Raw genomic sequence first — 14717 nt, forward strand, 5'->3', positions numbered from 1 at the left:
GCTTGCACACAAGATTCCAGTCCCTCACACAGGTTAATCCGGGATCTTTGGAGAGCATTATCCTCCCGGCGAGCCTGGGCTCGCTCCTTAATGAGGAAGCCACCCTGTGTGCTGCCAAACGATGGCAGGGCCAGGCCATGGGATGCCACATCCATGGTGCGTTGTCATTACGGGTGCTCTCTGCGATGCACTGATTCCCTCCACGCCGTTTGGCACGGCGAACAGCAGCGAAATAGTGTATTTGCCAATAACATAGCTCGTTAAATTTTAATCAAATAGGGGATTGTAAGCACACAGTTACCAGGAACTCCTGGGAGCGCTGAGAGATCAGTTTAAAAATGAATTAGTAATAAGGCACGTTGGAGGCAGCAAGGCTGGAGAAGATCCACTCCCTTTGCCGCTCACATAAAGCTTTTTCCTCTTCTCCCTTAATTTGCTTTTTTTGAATTGCTACTGGAAAAAGAGGGGAAAATGCACTGGAGGTTCCAACACTCAGGTCCCAGCTCCAAAAAAAACAACCCGTTCACACAGAGTTCCCTGGGAAAGACTCTGGTTGATGTGGAAAGCATGGAGAAGGTGGCTGCCCTGTCCATCCAGGCTGGGGACAGGGACACTCAGGTCACCGCACCCCGTTAACAAACCACCCCATGTGCCAGGACACAGACGTGCATGTCCACCTGCAGCTAATGAACAGCAATCCCAAAGGCTCAGCTTGAAATGACTCCGACATTAAAAAAAGCTCAAACCCCGTCAGGGCAGACCTGTGGGTGCATTCGAATGGGTGGCCCCAACCCAGGTGTCCTGTCCAGGGGCATCACCCGAGCAGGGCAGTGCCAGTGCTGCTCTACCCCGAATTAGGGAGGTGGAGGATAACATCTTCTGCCCGTGAACGGCAGCCGGTGGGGGGGAGCCCCAGGCAGCAGCCAGCAAGAATCGGTCTGCTGCGCTTGGGGGGGGCTGGTGAGACAGAAGTCCCGGGATATCCCCTCATTTGGGATTGTCTCCCAAACATCCATCCCACCACGACGCATGCCAGGGCCACCTGGGACCGGGAGGGCTCAGTGACACCACGAGAAGCAGATGTCCCCGCACGGGGATGCGTGGGCAGCGATTAGCTCCCGCAGAAAGGAATTAAGCAACAGATTTCTCCTGCTGGAGACATGAGCCTACGACGTTCCCAGCCCAGGAAGGGATGTGACAAGTGGGGTTTAACCCCCCTGCTACATGCTGCCGGGGGTTTTATGGCCAGAAGGGCCCTTTGCCTCCCTGTATCACATCTCCTATGTCAGCTGAGCTGGGAAATTACCAAATTGCAGCTTTATGGGTGGGAGGGTTTGGTTTGATGCCAATCCTCCTTCCCCGTAACACCCCCTGGTCCCGTGGGAAACACCTCGGTGGTCTTGCCAGCTGCCCAGGAAGGACTGGTGAAGGGGGTTTTAAGTTAAGGAGAGTTTCTGGGGGTGAAGGCAGGTCCTTTCCTCTTCCCACTGCACTCCAAGGAAGGCAGAAGGTGTGTCCATGCCACCCCTGACACACGACAGGCACCGGTGTGCTTGGTGCTGCAGCACCCAGGGCTGTTTGGGGGTCAGAGCCAGAAAGAAACCCCCCTCTCTGCTCCCAGGTCTCGTCCCCAACCCTCCATGCCACCTGCCACCCTCAACGTTGTTTTAAATCATCGCAAAAGAGAAAGGGGAGAATATTCCTTGGCTTGCTGCTCCCTAAGGGGAAGGTTTGGAGGAGGCAGGTGGGTGCCCGGACTCCTGGGCCCCGTGGCAGACCACTTTTCGGCACATCCATCTTTAATTGGGTGTGATAATAATTTTATCGCTTGCTGAAATTTGTGAGGCTGAACTAATATTTGTAAAATGCTTTGCTATCCTCAGCTGAAAGGCAATCTAGAACGGCAAAGCCCCAGTGTTACTCACATTCGGATAATCCAGAATTATTCATAAACAAAATCAAGATTATGCAAATATATTCATTAGTTCTCAGAATACCTCCAGGAAAATAGAGGAATTAGTCTTGTTAACAATTATATATTATGTAAGTACGTGTCTAAGCACACACGGACCCGCACACTATCAGTGCTGGGGCACATTCGCCTGGGACTCATCCCAGGATCTCAGAGCGCTGGAGAACAAGGGCTCGGCCTGTGCAAAGCAGCCATCTCAATTTTGGGATATCTTGATGCCCCACAGCAAGTGACAGCACCCGGCACAGCCCCCTGCATCCCCACCGGGGTCCCACCAGCTGCTCTTCAGCCGAAACACAGAGACATCCCCAGCATCCCCTCTGCACCCATCACGGGTTGCCCACGCGTGTAAAACATCACCTTATTCCAGCCAAAACAGCCTTTCATACCCAAATGAGGATTTTTACAGTACACACAGGGCTGGGAGGCTGCGGAGGTGGATTTGGGTGCAGCCCTCTCGCTCAGGACCTGCGAAAAGCCCTGCACGAGCCCTTGCCCCGGTGCGTGCTCGCGCCCAGCTTGGCTTTCTGCAGTGGAACGCCACCGTCTATTTGGGGTGTGCTGGGAAAGGGGAGATAAAGGTGGGTTGAAAATACCACATGGTTTAATTAATGCCACATGCCTTTCACTCTATAGGTTGTGTGGATTGTTAATTATTTTTATAAAGAAAATAATTAGTCCCAATCAAGGCAGAAGCTCTCCAGAATTACAGCTCATTAACTGCTCTCACATTTTTCTGTTCTATAAAAAGTCATGTGGTGCTGATGAAAATTATAGACCCTTGGAATCAGCATTAAATACAAATTCAGACAGTGTTACCATCCTATTACCATCAACCGCATCGACTTGGCTTCGGTAATTGCAGCTGGCGATGAAGTGCAGGGATTTCTGCTCTATACAATCTCTGAAAACAAGCACTCTGCCCATTAGTTTGCCGGAAACAATGTGACACCAAGCCCTGACTTGGCTAAGTGCGTCCCTGAGGAGGTGACAGCCACCAAGGAGAAAGGGGAAGGCAAGGCGGCTTTGCCGGGGATGGGGAGATGAGGGTGGCTCAGGTTGGGTTCAGCTCCGGTTGGCGGTGGGGCTGCTCCTGCACAGAGCAGGGGGGGACGATGCAGCTCTGGAGCTCGTCTAAATTAGGAAGGTGAACCAGCTAACGATGCGGCAAATCTCTCCTATGGGCTGGGGTAGCAAAGCCACCAGTCCAAGGGATGGAAAGAACTAGGAAATGCAGAGGGGACAAGGAGCAACCTCTAAGCAGTGGGATCATCCTCATGGGACAGGGGGAAAATAAGACACAGAGGGATGCTCATGGCAGGGATGTGGGACTATCCCCAGGCATTTCCCTCTGGACCTCGTGGTCCAGGCACCGTGCTGGGGCTGTCTCTATCGAACGCCGCAGAGGCCTTGCTCAAAGCCTAATTGAAAGAAATCACAGCACATTAAAGGGAGTTCAGATCAAATCAATACCGACGCGGTGGGGAGGGTGAGCGGGGGGAGCAGGGTGGTGGCCGTGTCCCAGCACCAGCTCTGCAGGCAGGGTGCAGGGTGAAGCCGTGGGCTCTGCCGCCTGCTTTTCCACAGCGGAAAGGCAAGGTGAGACCCGCCGTCCTCTGCTCCGCGCAGGACAAACCCGCCGGCAGCGCAGGGTGAGGGTTGGCAGTGTCAGCCTGCGGCGGGGTGGGGGCAGGGGAGCCACGGGTCCTCAGGATCCTGCTTTTCAGTTTCCATTAATCAGGGATGAACGTGCCTTCGGTGGCATTCGCAGCCCAGCAGAGCCGACAGCCAGCGCTTTGGACCACAAACCTCCACCGCAAAATTAACCCACCGGTCCCCATGGTGGCAGCTCCCATGCTGAGTGCCTGCCCTTGAGCATCCGAGTCCGCTTGGAGGGATGAGAACGGGGATATTGGGGTTGTGAGTGGAAAAAACACTTCTGGGGAGCCCCTGAGGGCAATGGGGTAGTAACTACTGCCACGAGGCAGCAAACACTGGGAGCCAAACCTGCCACTGGCACGTGCTGTGGTGTTGTGCCTTTATCTCTGTCCCTGCAGGTGCTGAGATGCTCCACGCTCTCGGCAAGGGCAAGGATGTACCTGGAGCATGAAACGGCTGCATCTATCAGGCTGGACTCTCTGAAACATCAAAAAAGCCCTCCAAAACATCCTAAGGACATTCTTCACCTGTGCTGGCTCCCGAACCACACGTGGGAAATGTTTGGGAGAGCACAAGGACTGGTCCAAAACTGCGCCAATGACTTCTCCAGCCATTGGACTCAATGGGCAACAGAATCCCTGCATCCAGGGACGCCCCAGGATCCTGGGAGAGAAGCAGCCAACATGTCCTGTGTCCTGCAGAGCTCAGCTCCACACAGGGACCTCCCTGGGGCAGTCAGGGTCCAGGGACACAGGAGGTCACCAGGAGATCCTGTCCATCCTCAATCAGGAGACACAGGGCACACCCGGGGGGTGCTGGGCTGCAAAACGCCCCTATCTCTGTGATGAACCACCAGCTCCCTTTGTTCCTCCTCCACTGGCGATGCCTACCCAGACCCCACTCCACCTCCCTCTCCCTGGCACGCGTTATCCACCCACTTTTCTGCTCCGGTGGCCCTGCACCATCACCCCTCATTAACTCGGCCAACGCGCGGCTGACGGGCAGACAAAGGCAGGGCCGAGGCAGGCGGCTGCGTCAGGCAGATAACCACGGAGCCCGTCCAACACAGCAGGGAAGGGCAGGCGAAACATGGGCACTCTGCTGCATTGTTGCTTTGGATTTTTTTTTTCTGCTATAAGTTCCTGGATCTTGGAGTTCTTTTGGCAAATAAAAACCTCTTAGAAGAAGCAGTGCTGAACCCACTTCTCTTGCTTCTCCCCATCGTAATGAATCTGGCCGTGCTCTGATTGAAGCAGGGGGGATTTGAAGAGGGCAAATGCTTTACAGGCAATAGATTCCCAGAGTTGAAATCACCAGGCTCAGGGAGAGAGACCCCTCTGAGGGCCAAAGCCCTAACCGCCCTCCCGTGCCCAGTGTGCCGTGTCCATGGCCACCCCACTAAGGAGGGCTGCTCCACTGGCCGCGGATGATGGAGCAGCAGAGAATAAGTCATGATATATTTACGTGCTATTATACATTGGTGTTATAGATGCACTGGGTTGGCGGGGGGTTGGTTATACGGCGGCTCCAGCTGACCCACAGATTAATTCAGCAGGTGGTCTTTAACTGTGAGATCTCTCTTAATGCAAAAATATTTCTCTTGCTGGGCAACAGCTAATTCTTCATCCCGACAGTAACGTAGCTAAAATCACAGCCTCCTACCCCGCTCTCCTCCGGTCACACCCCAACACACACGGGCACAGAGATAAATTCAATACAACCAGCCCATTGCCAAAGTGCTGTCCTGCTCCGTTGGGATGATGCACTGCTGGAATTTGGGGTTCACAGCAGAGAAAACCCGTTTTCTCATCACAGCCCGCGGGTCTCGCAGCATTTTCAGCCACCTGCATGTGAGATGGGCATCTGCCCCCGGCCCTGGGATCCAACAGCACAAGGATCTTTGCAGCCCGTACCAGTACGTCGCAGCATCCCCTGCTCGCATGGGGGAAGCAGGAGCCGGGAGGAGAGAGCAGAGCAACCCCGCAGGCAGCGGGACCCTGCCCGTGCTGCCCCGACCCCTCTGCCCACCCAGGTGCCCCTTGGGGGCAAACGAGATGTCCTCCCTGCTGCCCCCGTTCCCACCTCCATCCTCTGCAAAGCTCCCAGCCAGGGCTAGGCAGCAGCAGCTGTTTCTTCTTTCATTAATGACAAGACATAAATTAAACATGAAGTGTTAAACGGGTCATCAGCGAAGCAGCTAGCCCCAGCCTTGCTGTCTCCTGCCTGGGCCACAGGCAGGGATACCCAGCTCAGCCAGCCTGAAACACCAATCGAGTTTTTCATCGAGTTTTTTTCCCCGCTTTATTTTTTTTTTAAGCCCTTCCTGCAGTCCCCGCTGCACTGGCAGGGAAAGTGCTCCCGCCGCGTGCGAAAAAACCTGCTATTTTTAAACTCCCAGTGTTTGTCAGCGCTTTCTGCTCGAGTGGCTGAGGGAGAAGCCAGTTTTGCAGCACCCGGTGTCCCACAGTGGGTTGCGTGGCCTTTGCCAGGTGATGGTGGCACCAAGATGTGGGCACTGTGCCCGGCCATGCAGCCAGAGGTGGTGGTCCAGCCCGCACCTCCCTGGGCACAGACAAAATCTGTGCTACATCAAAGCCCTGCTATGGATACTGTGCCGCTGGGATCCACCGCTCCTACCGGATTTCAGGCACTCATGACCTCTATATGTTTGCACGCACCCATAAAATCACCAAGTGGGGCTGCGAAAGCCAACTGGCTCCTGGGGTTTGGCATTTCTCCCTGCCCTGTGCTGGGAATGCCAAAGGGCTCCAACAAGGGCATCGAGTCCAGCCCCATTTTCCAGCTGGTGGCACCACCAGGGATCGGGGCCAGAGGAGGACCCAGGGGGCTGGGAGCCACGTGTGGGTCTCTGGTGGGGCAGGGCAGAACCATGGGGCACAGTGCACCCACATTCCCCTAACAGCAAAGAGCCCCTGGGAGCTTAAGCTGTACCAGGGGCTGTGGCAAAGCCGCGGCACCACCTGCAGCCGAAAGGCGGGTGGGCTTTGCCGGCCAGGGTCGGGCTTTGCAATGATGAAGAGGTTTTAGTGGCAGCAGGGAGAAAAGACAAGAAAAGGAAAGGGTGGTCATGCATGAAATGATTTAATTTCAGTGACTCTGGGTTTGCATTTGATAAATTCATCTTATAGAAAAATGTACGTATAGAAAGGTCCAGCTGCCAGACATGGAGATGTGAGAAGGGACAGGGACGGGGCTGAGCAGACTCCAGCCATGGCCCTCTGGAAGGAGAAATCCCCCATGCCGGGGGACCTCGGGGAAGAGCAGAGACCCCTTTCTGGGGACAAGCTGCAGTGGGACAGGCTGACCCGGCTGGTGACAGCAAGGAGACGAGAGGGGCCACAGGAGCCACTGGTGGGCAGAAGCTCTTTAGCAATCCCTGGCATCGGGGTCATCGCTGCTATTTATTATTTAGGGCCTTGCAGCCCTAATTATTTATTACTTAGACCTCGAGAGAGGGATGTAAACACACGTGCCGGGTTTAAGAGCCCTGCTCTCCTGCCTCTCTGGGGACGGGAGACGAGCCAGGGATGGTGCTGCTACGGGGGCATCTGCCAGCTCTCCCCAAGCCGGGCAGGGATGGACCCTGGACACGCAAGACCCTGCACTGCAACATTTTGCCCTGGTCTCTTGCTCCACACTTGGGTACCTCAATGAAACAGCCTCACCCAAGTGCTGGGATGGCGCTGAGCCCAGCAGGGAGGGGACCCCACGGCCAGCGCAGCCCCCCGCGGTGCCGGACCCCACCGGGGCATCTGCGGCTGAGCCCCTGCGGCATCTGCAGACAGGGGGGCTCCCCAGCAGCCGGAGGAGCGTCTGCAGGCAGCTTTGTTCAAGGGTGAAATTAAATATTTCTATAAAATGATCCTCTGGCCAGCCAGCAGACTTCCCCCCCCTGCCCCTTTTTGCTTCTTTCCACCCGATTTCGTCCTTCATCTGATGAGGAGGGTAAGGAGATCGGATACGGTGCTTGCCACGGCGCAGCGTGGACACCGTGGGCTCCCTCCTCCCCGGAGATGGGGAGATTCAAGCCCCAGATTCAGAGCACGCTGCACCCCATGTTTCCCCACGAGACGCTGTGGACCTTCACTCTGACCGAGGGCCAGGTCATGCCCATGTTTTTTGCTGGCGGGCATGGGATTCAGAGCCACAGGGACAGATTTGGGCACAAAGCAAAACGTTCAGATGAACTTTTACAGGCCAGAAATTGCCCGTCCTCCAAACCCTGGTGTTTCCCACCGCCCTTCTGGTTTCCAGTCCCTGCAGCTGCTGGTCTGGCGACAACCCTCAGCCCCACATCCGCTTTTGGGAGCTTTTAGGTGAAAGCGACAAAGCCCCACATGCCCGGGGCAGGGTCACAGAGTGAAGAGGCAGTGCTTTTTGGGGGTACCCAGAGTCTCTAAGAAGTCCCCATCCATGAACCTGGGGCTCCTGTGGGGGCTCCCAAAGGCCCCTTTCCCTCAACCCTTAGCTGCTTGTGCACCATCCCATGCTGATGTCCCCTGGCTAAGGCACCCATGGGTGATGAGCCCAGCTGTGCTGCGTGGCACTCGCTGCATCCCACCCAACCTGATGTGGATCCGTCCCTCCAACATGCCAGCAGGGCCACCTCTCTGGGGACAGAGGTGTCCCCCACCCCACTGGGGAGGCCAGCAGGGACTCAAGTCCCCAGCACCGGTCCAGCAGGGAGGCAGATGGATGGTGCTGGGGGGAAGGAGGAGGAGGAAGGCTCTGCGAGCAGCAGGGAGGGGGTCTCGCAGGCATCCCTGGCTCTGCCCCTCGCTCGGCTCCCCCCAGCAGCTCTCAAGCTGCCTAATTAGCTCTCCCCGCTCCCGCCGTCCAGCTGGAGCTGGAGGGCAGGGGCAGACAAAAGCCTCCCTATTGACAGCCCCTCCGAGGAAGGGGCTTTTCTTCTCCCCCTCTGCTTTTCTTTTCAAGCCCCTCTCCCCCCGCTTGGGCCGGGGCCATGGGCTCATTAGCACTCGGGCTCGTTGGGAGCGGGAGGGAGCAGATGGCAGCCAGGCGGCTGGCGCGGCCGGCCCTGCCGCCGCCTCTTCCCGCAGAGCAGATGCCCCACCAACAAGGGGGAGGATTAACAGGAGCGGGGGGCCATGGGCATGGTGGGGCCATCAGCGGGGGCTTCCTCCCCGGCACCACACCCCGATGTTTGTTGGGGACAAAACGTGGCCGGGAAGCCAGAGGTTGGGATGGAAGAGAACTGGTCCCCAGCCCATTGGGGACTCTCCGCTGGGCCAAAACTCACAGGGGAATTGCAGCCATCTTCTGCCCTCACTGGGGATACTGTGACCCCCCCGGCACTGCAGTGCCACAGCTGCTCCTGCCCAGTCCCAGTGCAGCCGGGGGTGACACGCTGCCACCCTTGTCCCAGCAGTGCCCAGACCCGTCACCAAGATCGCCCGCGATGGCAAACCAGGTGGCAAAAAGACGCTTAATCCCACTTCAGCGACACAGCCTGCCCTCCCCCTCCGTGCACAGCACATCCTGGGGGATTAAGGGTTAAAGCACAAATCCCCTGCACTGCCCTGATGTGACCCACTTAGGCCATCTGGCAGGGAGGGATGCAGGAGCCTCCTTTCTCCCAGCACTGCCCGTGCTCACCCGGCATCACCGGCTGATACTGGCACCGCAGCCCCCAGCCTCAGCAATGCCCTCACTTTTCATGTAGAAGTGGATTTCGGCTGAATTTGGGGGTGCTGGGGCAGGGCAGCCTGTGCTACGCTGCTGTGGCTGGTGGTGTGGGAGTAGGGAACACAAACACCCCCAAAAGCATCCCACAAAGCCCCAGACTGCACAAGCTCCGGGTCCCCAGGGGGCCCTGGAGCACCCCAGGGAGCCCCAGGGACCCCTGGGCTCCCCATCAGACGGGTGCGTATGAAATACGCAGCAGCACCGGAGCAGTCAGGCTGCAGAGCACGAATGGGGCTCCCGGCCTCCACACTGCGGCCAGGGTCACGGTGGGGGGACAGCCTCAGCCAAAAGCCCCGCCAAGAGGGAGGAAAGGGGGTCCTAGTCACAGGGCCAGCGATACCCGTCCCCGAAGGCTGGGCAGAGACTGGTGGCACCTCATCACTGGAGGTTTAAAGAGTTCGCAAGAGCCAAAGTCCCTCGCAGCTGCCAGGTGGGGATCACAGCATCCTTATGGACCAGCTAGAGGGAATGGGAACACCCCGGCTCAGCAGAGGCGCTTGGAGCAGGGGGAGAGGTCCCTGTCCCTCATCCCAACCCTCCGGGCACACAAACCTCTCAAACCAACCTGGTATTTTGCATGCACTGGGGCAATCCTCCCAGCAAAGGCAGGCATGAGGTAGCCCCAGCGCTGCCCAGCCTCCCCAAGCCAGCGGGTCCCTCACCCCCAGCCGCAGAAGCGGAGCCCCAGGCTGCACAGTGAAGCCTCGCCGGGCCCTGCGTGGGGAAAGGTTAATTGGAAAAGCCCCTTTCCCCAGCGCCTCGGTTTTTCCTTTCACACTGCAAACTGGTCAATAATCCATTTACTTTGGCAGAGCGCTGCTCCGGGCGCGGAGCTGCGTCAGGGGCCAGAGTGAGTGTCCCCCCCAGCCCCAGCAGGACGAGAGGGAAGGGATTAATGTATTCTTTTGTTCCAGCATGAACCCTGGGTTTAGCAGAGCTTTAACCCTCCAAACATCACGGGGAATTTAGATGGAAGAGGCTTTATCTCTGGGACCAGCAGTGAGGTGGTGGCGAGGGATGGGGCACAGGGAAGAGCCGGCTGGAAGGGGGAAAACCATCTGCCCCAGGAACCCCACTGCTGCCCCATGAGGATGCTGGATTGAGCCATTAGCCATGCCCAAGGCACCCTGCAGGGATGGATTTGGGCAATGGCCACTGTGGGGGCTCCCAGCAGGACCCTCACGATGCTACCAAGTCCCTTGGCTCCCCTTGAGGGCACAGGACCAGCCAGCAAAATTAACGGGGAAATGAGCAGCGCTGGCCTAGAAACCCCACCGTCGCCTCCACTGCTGCGGGAAGCACGGGGCCGGATCCAGGGCAGAGATCCGCGGTGCTTGCAGAGGAGCAGCTGTCAAGTGTGGGAGAAAACAGAAATCCAGATGGTCATCTTGATTTTTCATTTGGCTAACTGGTCTCCCCGTCTCCTCTCTGGTGCGCTCTGCTCGCTGGCACCGCAGTCATTTGCTCTTAAATTAGCTGGGAGCATCATCGGGGAAGAGAGGCCGATCGGAGCAGCGACGCAGCGAAACCTTCAGGAAAAACAATCCCAGAGCGGAGCCAGGCGCGGAGACGGCTGCGAGAGGAGCCGCTGCCAGCCTTGGGGCTGCTCTCCCGGCGGATGGGGAGCAGGAGGCTGGCTCTGGCTGGGCTACAAACCTGGTGCTGGCTTGGGGTGCTGGAGACATGGCTGCGTACCCCGATGGGGACCCACTGCGAGACCCTGGGGATGTGAGATCTGGCATCTCGTAGGTGTGATCCTGCCAAGGCAGCAGAGCCCTGCGCCAGGCAAGCCAAGCTGGCAGCCCTTACAAGAGGAGCCGGGGACTGCGGTCCTCCTGCTCCCCCAGCCTTAGGCTTCAGCCCCCCTGGCAGCAAAGCCCCTCCGTGGCACAGGTCAGGGGTGAGCACAAACACCCCGCAGCCCCCGGGGAGGGTGCCCCCCGGGGCTGACCCCACTCTTCACCTGTAGGGAGGGCGGCAGCACAGATGGCTGCTCCGCAGGGAATGTCCCGGGGCCCCAGCCGGCAGCACACGCTGCGAGGAGACAAAAGGAGCCGGCTGCACCAACACGGGGACCTGGCAGCATTGTGGCCGGTTGTGCGGAGCACACCCCGGCTCGGGGACCCCATCAGGCAGGATCCGCCTGTGCCAAGGTGCAAAAGGCAGCAAAGGTGAGCTGGCGGGTCCATTTTGCCAAGTACCGAGAGCTCCCGACCCCTGCACAGACGGTTCCCCTGCTGCCGGAGCTGGCGTTGCCAGCGAAACAGAAAGGCGTGCGCATTTATTAACTTTTTAACAGAGCTGCAAACGCTCCTCAGCCCAACCAGGGTGTCCACAGCAATCCAAATTGCCGTGTAGAGCTGTGCATCATTCCCAGTACTTGAGCTTGCTGTATTTCCCCAATGCCCTAATTTGTTGCTGTATTACATCTCCGACTGCAAGATATTTAAGCAGCATGGCTCGCTTGGCTCGCTCAGGCACATTTGGGCAGGACAGAGCGTCTGTGTGTGTGAGCGCCAGCACCCAGCCCACTGATGGCCCCTTTGGGTGCCAGTGGTAGCCCGATGCAGGGGAGGAGAAAGCCACAGTGGTTCCTCTCCCCGACAAAGGCTGAACTCCTGCAAACGCCTGCCCGTGGAAATGAGATTTGCTCTTCTCCTTCGGAAGCCTAAGCTGTGCCTTTCCCAGTTTCCTACTCTGGTTAATGGCAATCAGAGAGATTGGAAAAATTCATGCTTGGGAAGCTGGGCCGCGGGGGCAGAAGTGACTCCCCCATAGCACTCCCAGTGGGACCCTTGTCCCCCTCGCTGCTGCGGCTCACAGCCTCTGCTGGCAGGGGAGGCATCCGAAACAGCTCGCTCCCGTGAGCTCTCTGTTCCTTAGCACAGGCTGAGCCCCCAACACCAGCCCACTGCAGACCGAGCCCCTCTCCTCTGCCCACCCAGTGCCTTCATGAAACTTTGGGTTGTTCCCCACAGTGGGTGGGGAGCAGCCAGCATTGGAAATACAGAGCGAAGAGAACCAGAAAAAGCCTCCTTTCCTTATAAAAACAGTGCAAAGCGGGTATTTTTAACCAATATTGAGACAGTCAGCAAAACAAAACTGGTCTAAATTAGAGCACGCATTGTTGTGAGGAAGCCACATGGACCCTTGCCCATGAGACAGCCCAGCTGAGCAGGTGGGTATGAGCATCCCCCTCGCCTCGTTTCATGGGCTTTGGCCTCTCCTCTGGCTCTGGCAAACACGGGGCCACCAGGCCCCCTGGGAGCAGGAGGGACAGGGAAGGCAGGCACCAGGCACGCAAAGCTGAGCTTGCTCAGCTTTGAGACCTGGGGGACACCAGACCCCCCAGCAGCCCCGGTCCATGGCTGTGTGCAGGCACCTTGGCCAGCCGTAGCCTCTGGGGTGCACATCCCTGGGGTGCGTCAGCCTCCCCCCTGCACCAAGGCAAGGTCCGGCTGGAGAGGGGGCTGTTCCCCTCCCCAGGCAACACCTTCCAGGGGGTCCGTGGTGAAGAAGTGACGCAGAGACAACACAACAAGGCAGGGATGGAGGTGATCACATTTTCTGGATGATAACCCCCACCACAGCCCCCCCCTCCATAGCCCAACTAGGGCTTTCCAGGCCCCCACCCTGCTCCCCTCAGGAGACAGCCAGCTCCCGGTCTCCAAGCACCACTGAGCCAAAGTTTCCCAAGCCTGCTCCCCTTCGGATCGCAGCACCTACCTGGGGAGGGGGCCCAGCCAGCCATCATCCCCCTGCCCCACGCACTGGGGGGGGATCCCCTGGTCCTCCAGCCCCTAACTGGGTGTGGGGGGAGGTGACGCTCCAGACCCTCCTGATGGGGGGGTACCAATTGGGGGTGGGGAATAGTCTCGGGGTGGTGCAGCCGGAGGTGAGATGTGGGGCGTCCCTGAGCCATCCCCCGCCATGTCCTGGCAGCCCTTACCTGGGCAGTGGCTTGCGGGCCGTGATGCTGGCCACGATGATGCTCTCGGGTCGCGGCGTGGCCACGGCTTTGAAGGTGCCTCGCCAGAACTTCTCGAAGAGCTGCTTCTCGCCCTGCTGCACGCTGGCCATGGCGTGGGGGTGTCGTGTCGTGTGTGTGTGTGTGTGTGTGTGTGTGTCCCCGCCGCGGCCCCCCCCCCGGCCCCGCCGCTGTCCGCGGTGCTGAGCGCTACATCCCCCGCACGGCCCGCAGCGGGCCCGGCGCTGCCCCGGCGGCGGGGAGGTGTGCGCCCCGGCCGCCCCCGCCTCCCGTTTTGTGCCGGCGAGGCGGGGAGAGGGGCCGGGCCCGGCCGCCGTCCCCTCCCCGGTACCGCCTCCCCGCAGCTGCCGCGCACGGAGCCGCGGGGAGCGCGGCTCGGCTCGGGGAGGCGGGGGGTGTGACTGCCCCGGGGCTCTCACTCGGCCCCGGGGCTCTCGCCCGCCCCCGGGGCTGCCCCGGCTGGAGGAGGGCAGCTCCGGAGGGGACCCGGCGGCCCCTCTCTCATCCTCTGCGGAAAACACGGGCTGCTCGCTGGTCACCCAGGACCAGATGGCTCTGAGGGGGTTTGGACGCTCCCACCCTACAGGCAGGTTTAACACCCTCACCCACAGACCCTCACTCACAGACCCACCTTCACCCTGGTGTCTTCGCAGTCCCCAGGACCCCGCCCTGTCTCATCACCATCGTTTCTGCTTCCAGCTTGCTGCTGGATCACGGGCACCCCCACACCTTGCCCTTTGCAGGGCACAAGCCCTCCAGGGCAGAGCATCAGCCTGGGCCCCCACAAGTCCCCACTGACTCGGGCTAACAGTAGCCTTTGTGCTTGCCCACTCCCAGCTGTTTACCAAACACGGGTGACGAAAGAGGGAGAGCCCAGAGCCCCCAGCCCTGCCAAGGCAGAAAGCAGCAGGAGGCCATGGAGACTGCTCTGTAACTGGTCCATACTGGGTCTCATATAGGGAGGAGATTTTGGAAGAAACACCCTTCCCCCCCATCCTTTCCCCTTGAGCAGACTCCGGTGGGGGGGCAGGGATGGGGCATTTTGCTTCTTGGCCCCAGCAATAGGGTCCTAACCAGCTCAGTAAACAAGACCTCACCTCACAGGGCAGGATTTGACCTGTTGGGACCAGGCACGTGGAGAGGGGGAGGGAAGGGCCGGGGCAGCACGAGTCCACCGGTGCTATTTCCCTTAGCCTCTGCACCGACTACAATAAAAACGACTTTAGGAGAAAATGCTTCTTCTACCAGATGCTTTGAAGCGCAAGTAAAAGCTGGTGACCTTGGATGAATGAGACTCTCTCTATTGTGCCTTGGAAACCCACACGATACATTTGTGTAAGTGACGGGGGGATAATGGAGCCAGGAACAATA

General features: G+C 58.7%; 1 protein-coding gene across 2 annotated transcripts in view; it reads right to left on the reverse strand.

Moving 5' to 3' along the window:
• SRRM4 (serine/arginine repetitive matrix 4) overlaps positions 1-13583 on the reverse strand; it is a 50131-nt gene extending 36548 nt beyond the window's left edge. The window contains exon 1 of one of the 2 annotated variants that reach the window (XM_063350756.1): positions 13308-13583. In XM_063350756.1, coding sequence (XP_063206826.1) covers positions 13308-13438 — 131 coding nt within the window. In that variant the 5' untranslated portion in view covers positions 13439-13583. The remainder of the gene's footprint in view (positions 1-13307) is intronic. The other variant, XM_063350755.1, reaches the window with a different exon arrangement.
• Between the last annotated feature and the right edge of the window lie 1134 nt (positions 13584-14717).

Source organism: Chroicocephalus ridibundus, chromosome 13 (assembly GCF_963924245.1).
Source record: "Chroicocephalus ridibundus chromosome 13, bChrRid1.1, whole genome shotgun sequence".
Lineage (NCBI taxonomy): Eukaryota > Metazoa > Chordata > Aves > Charadriiformes > Laridae > Chroicocephalus > Chroicocephalus ridibundus.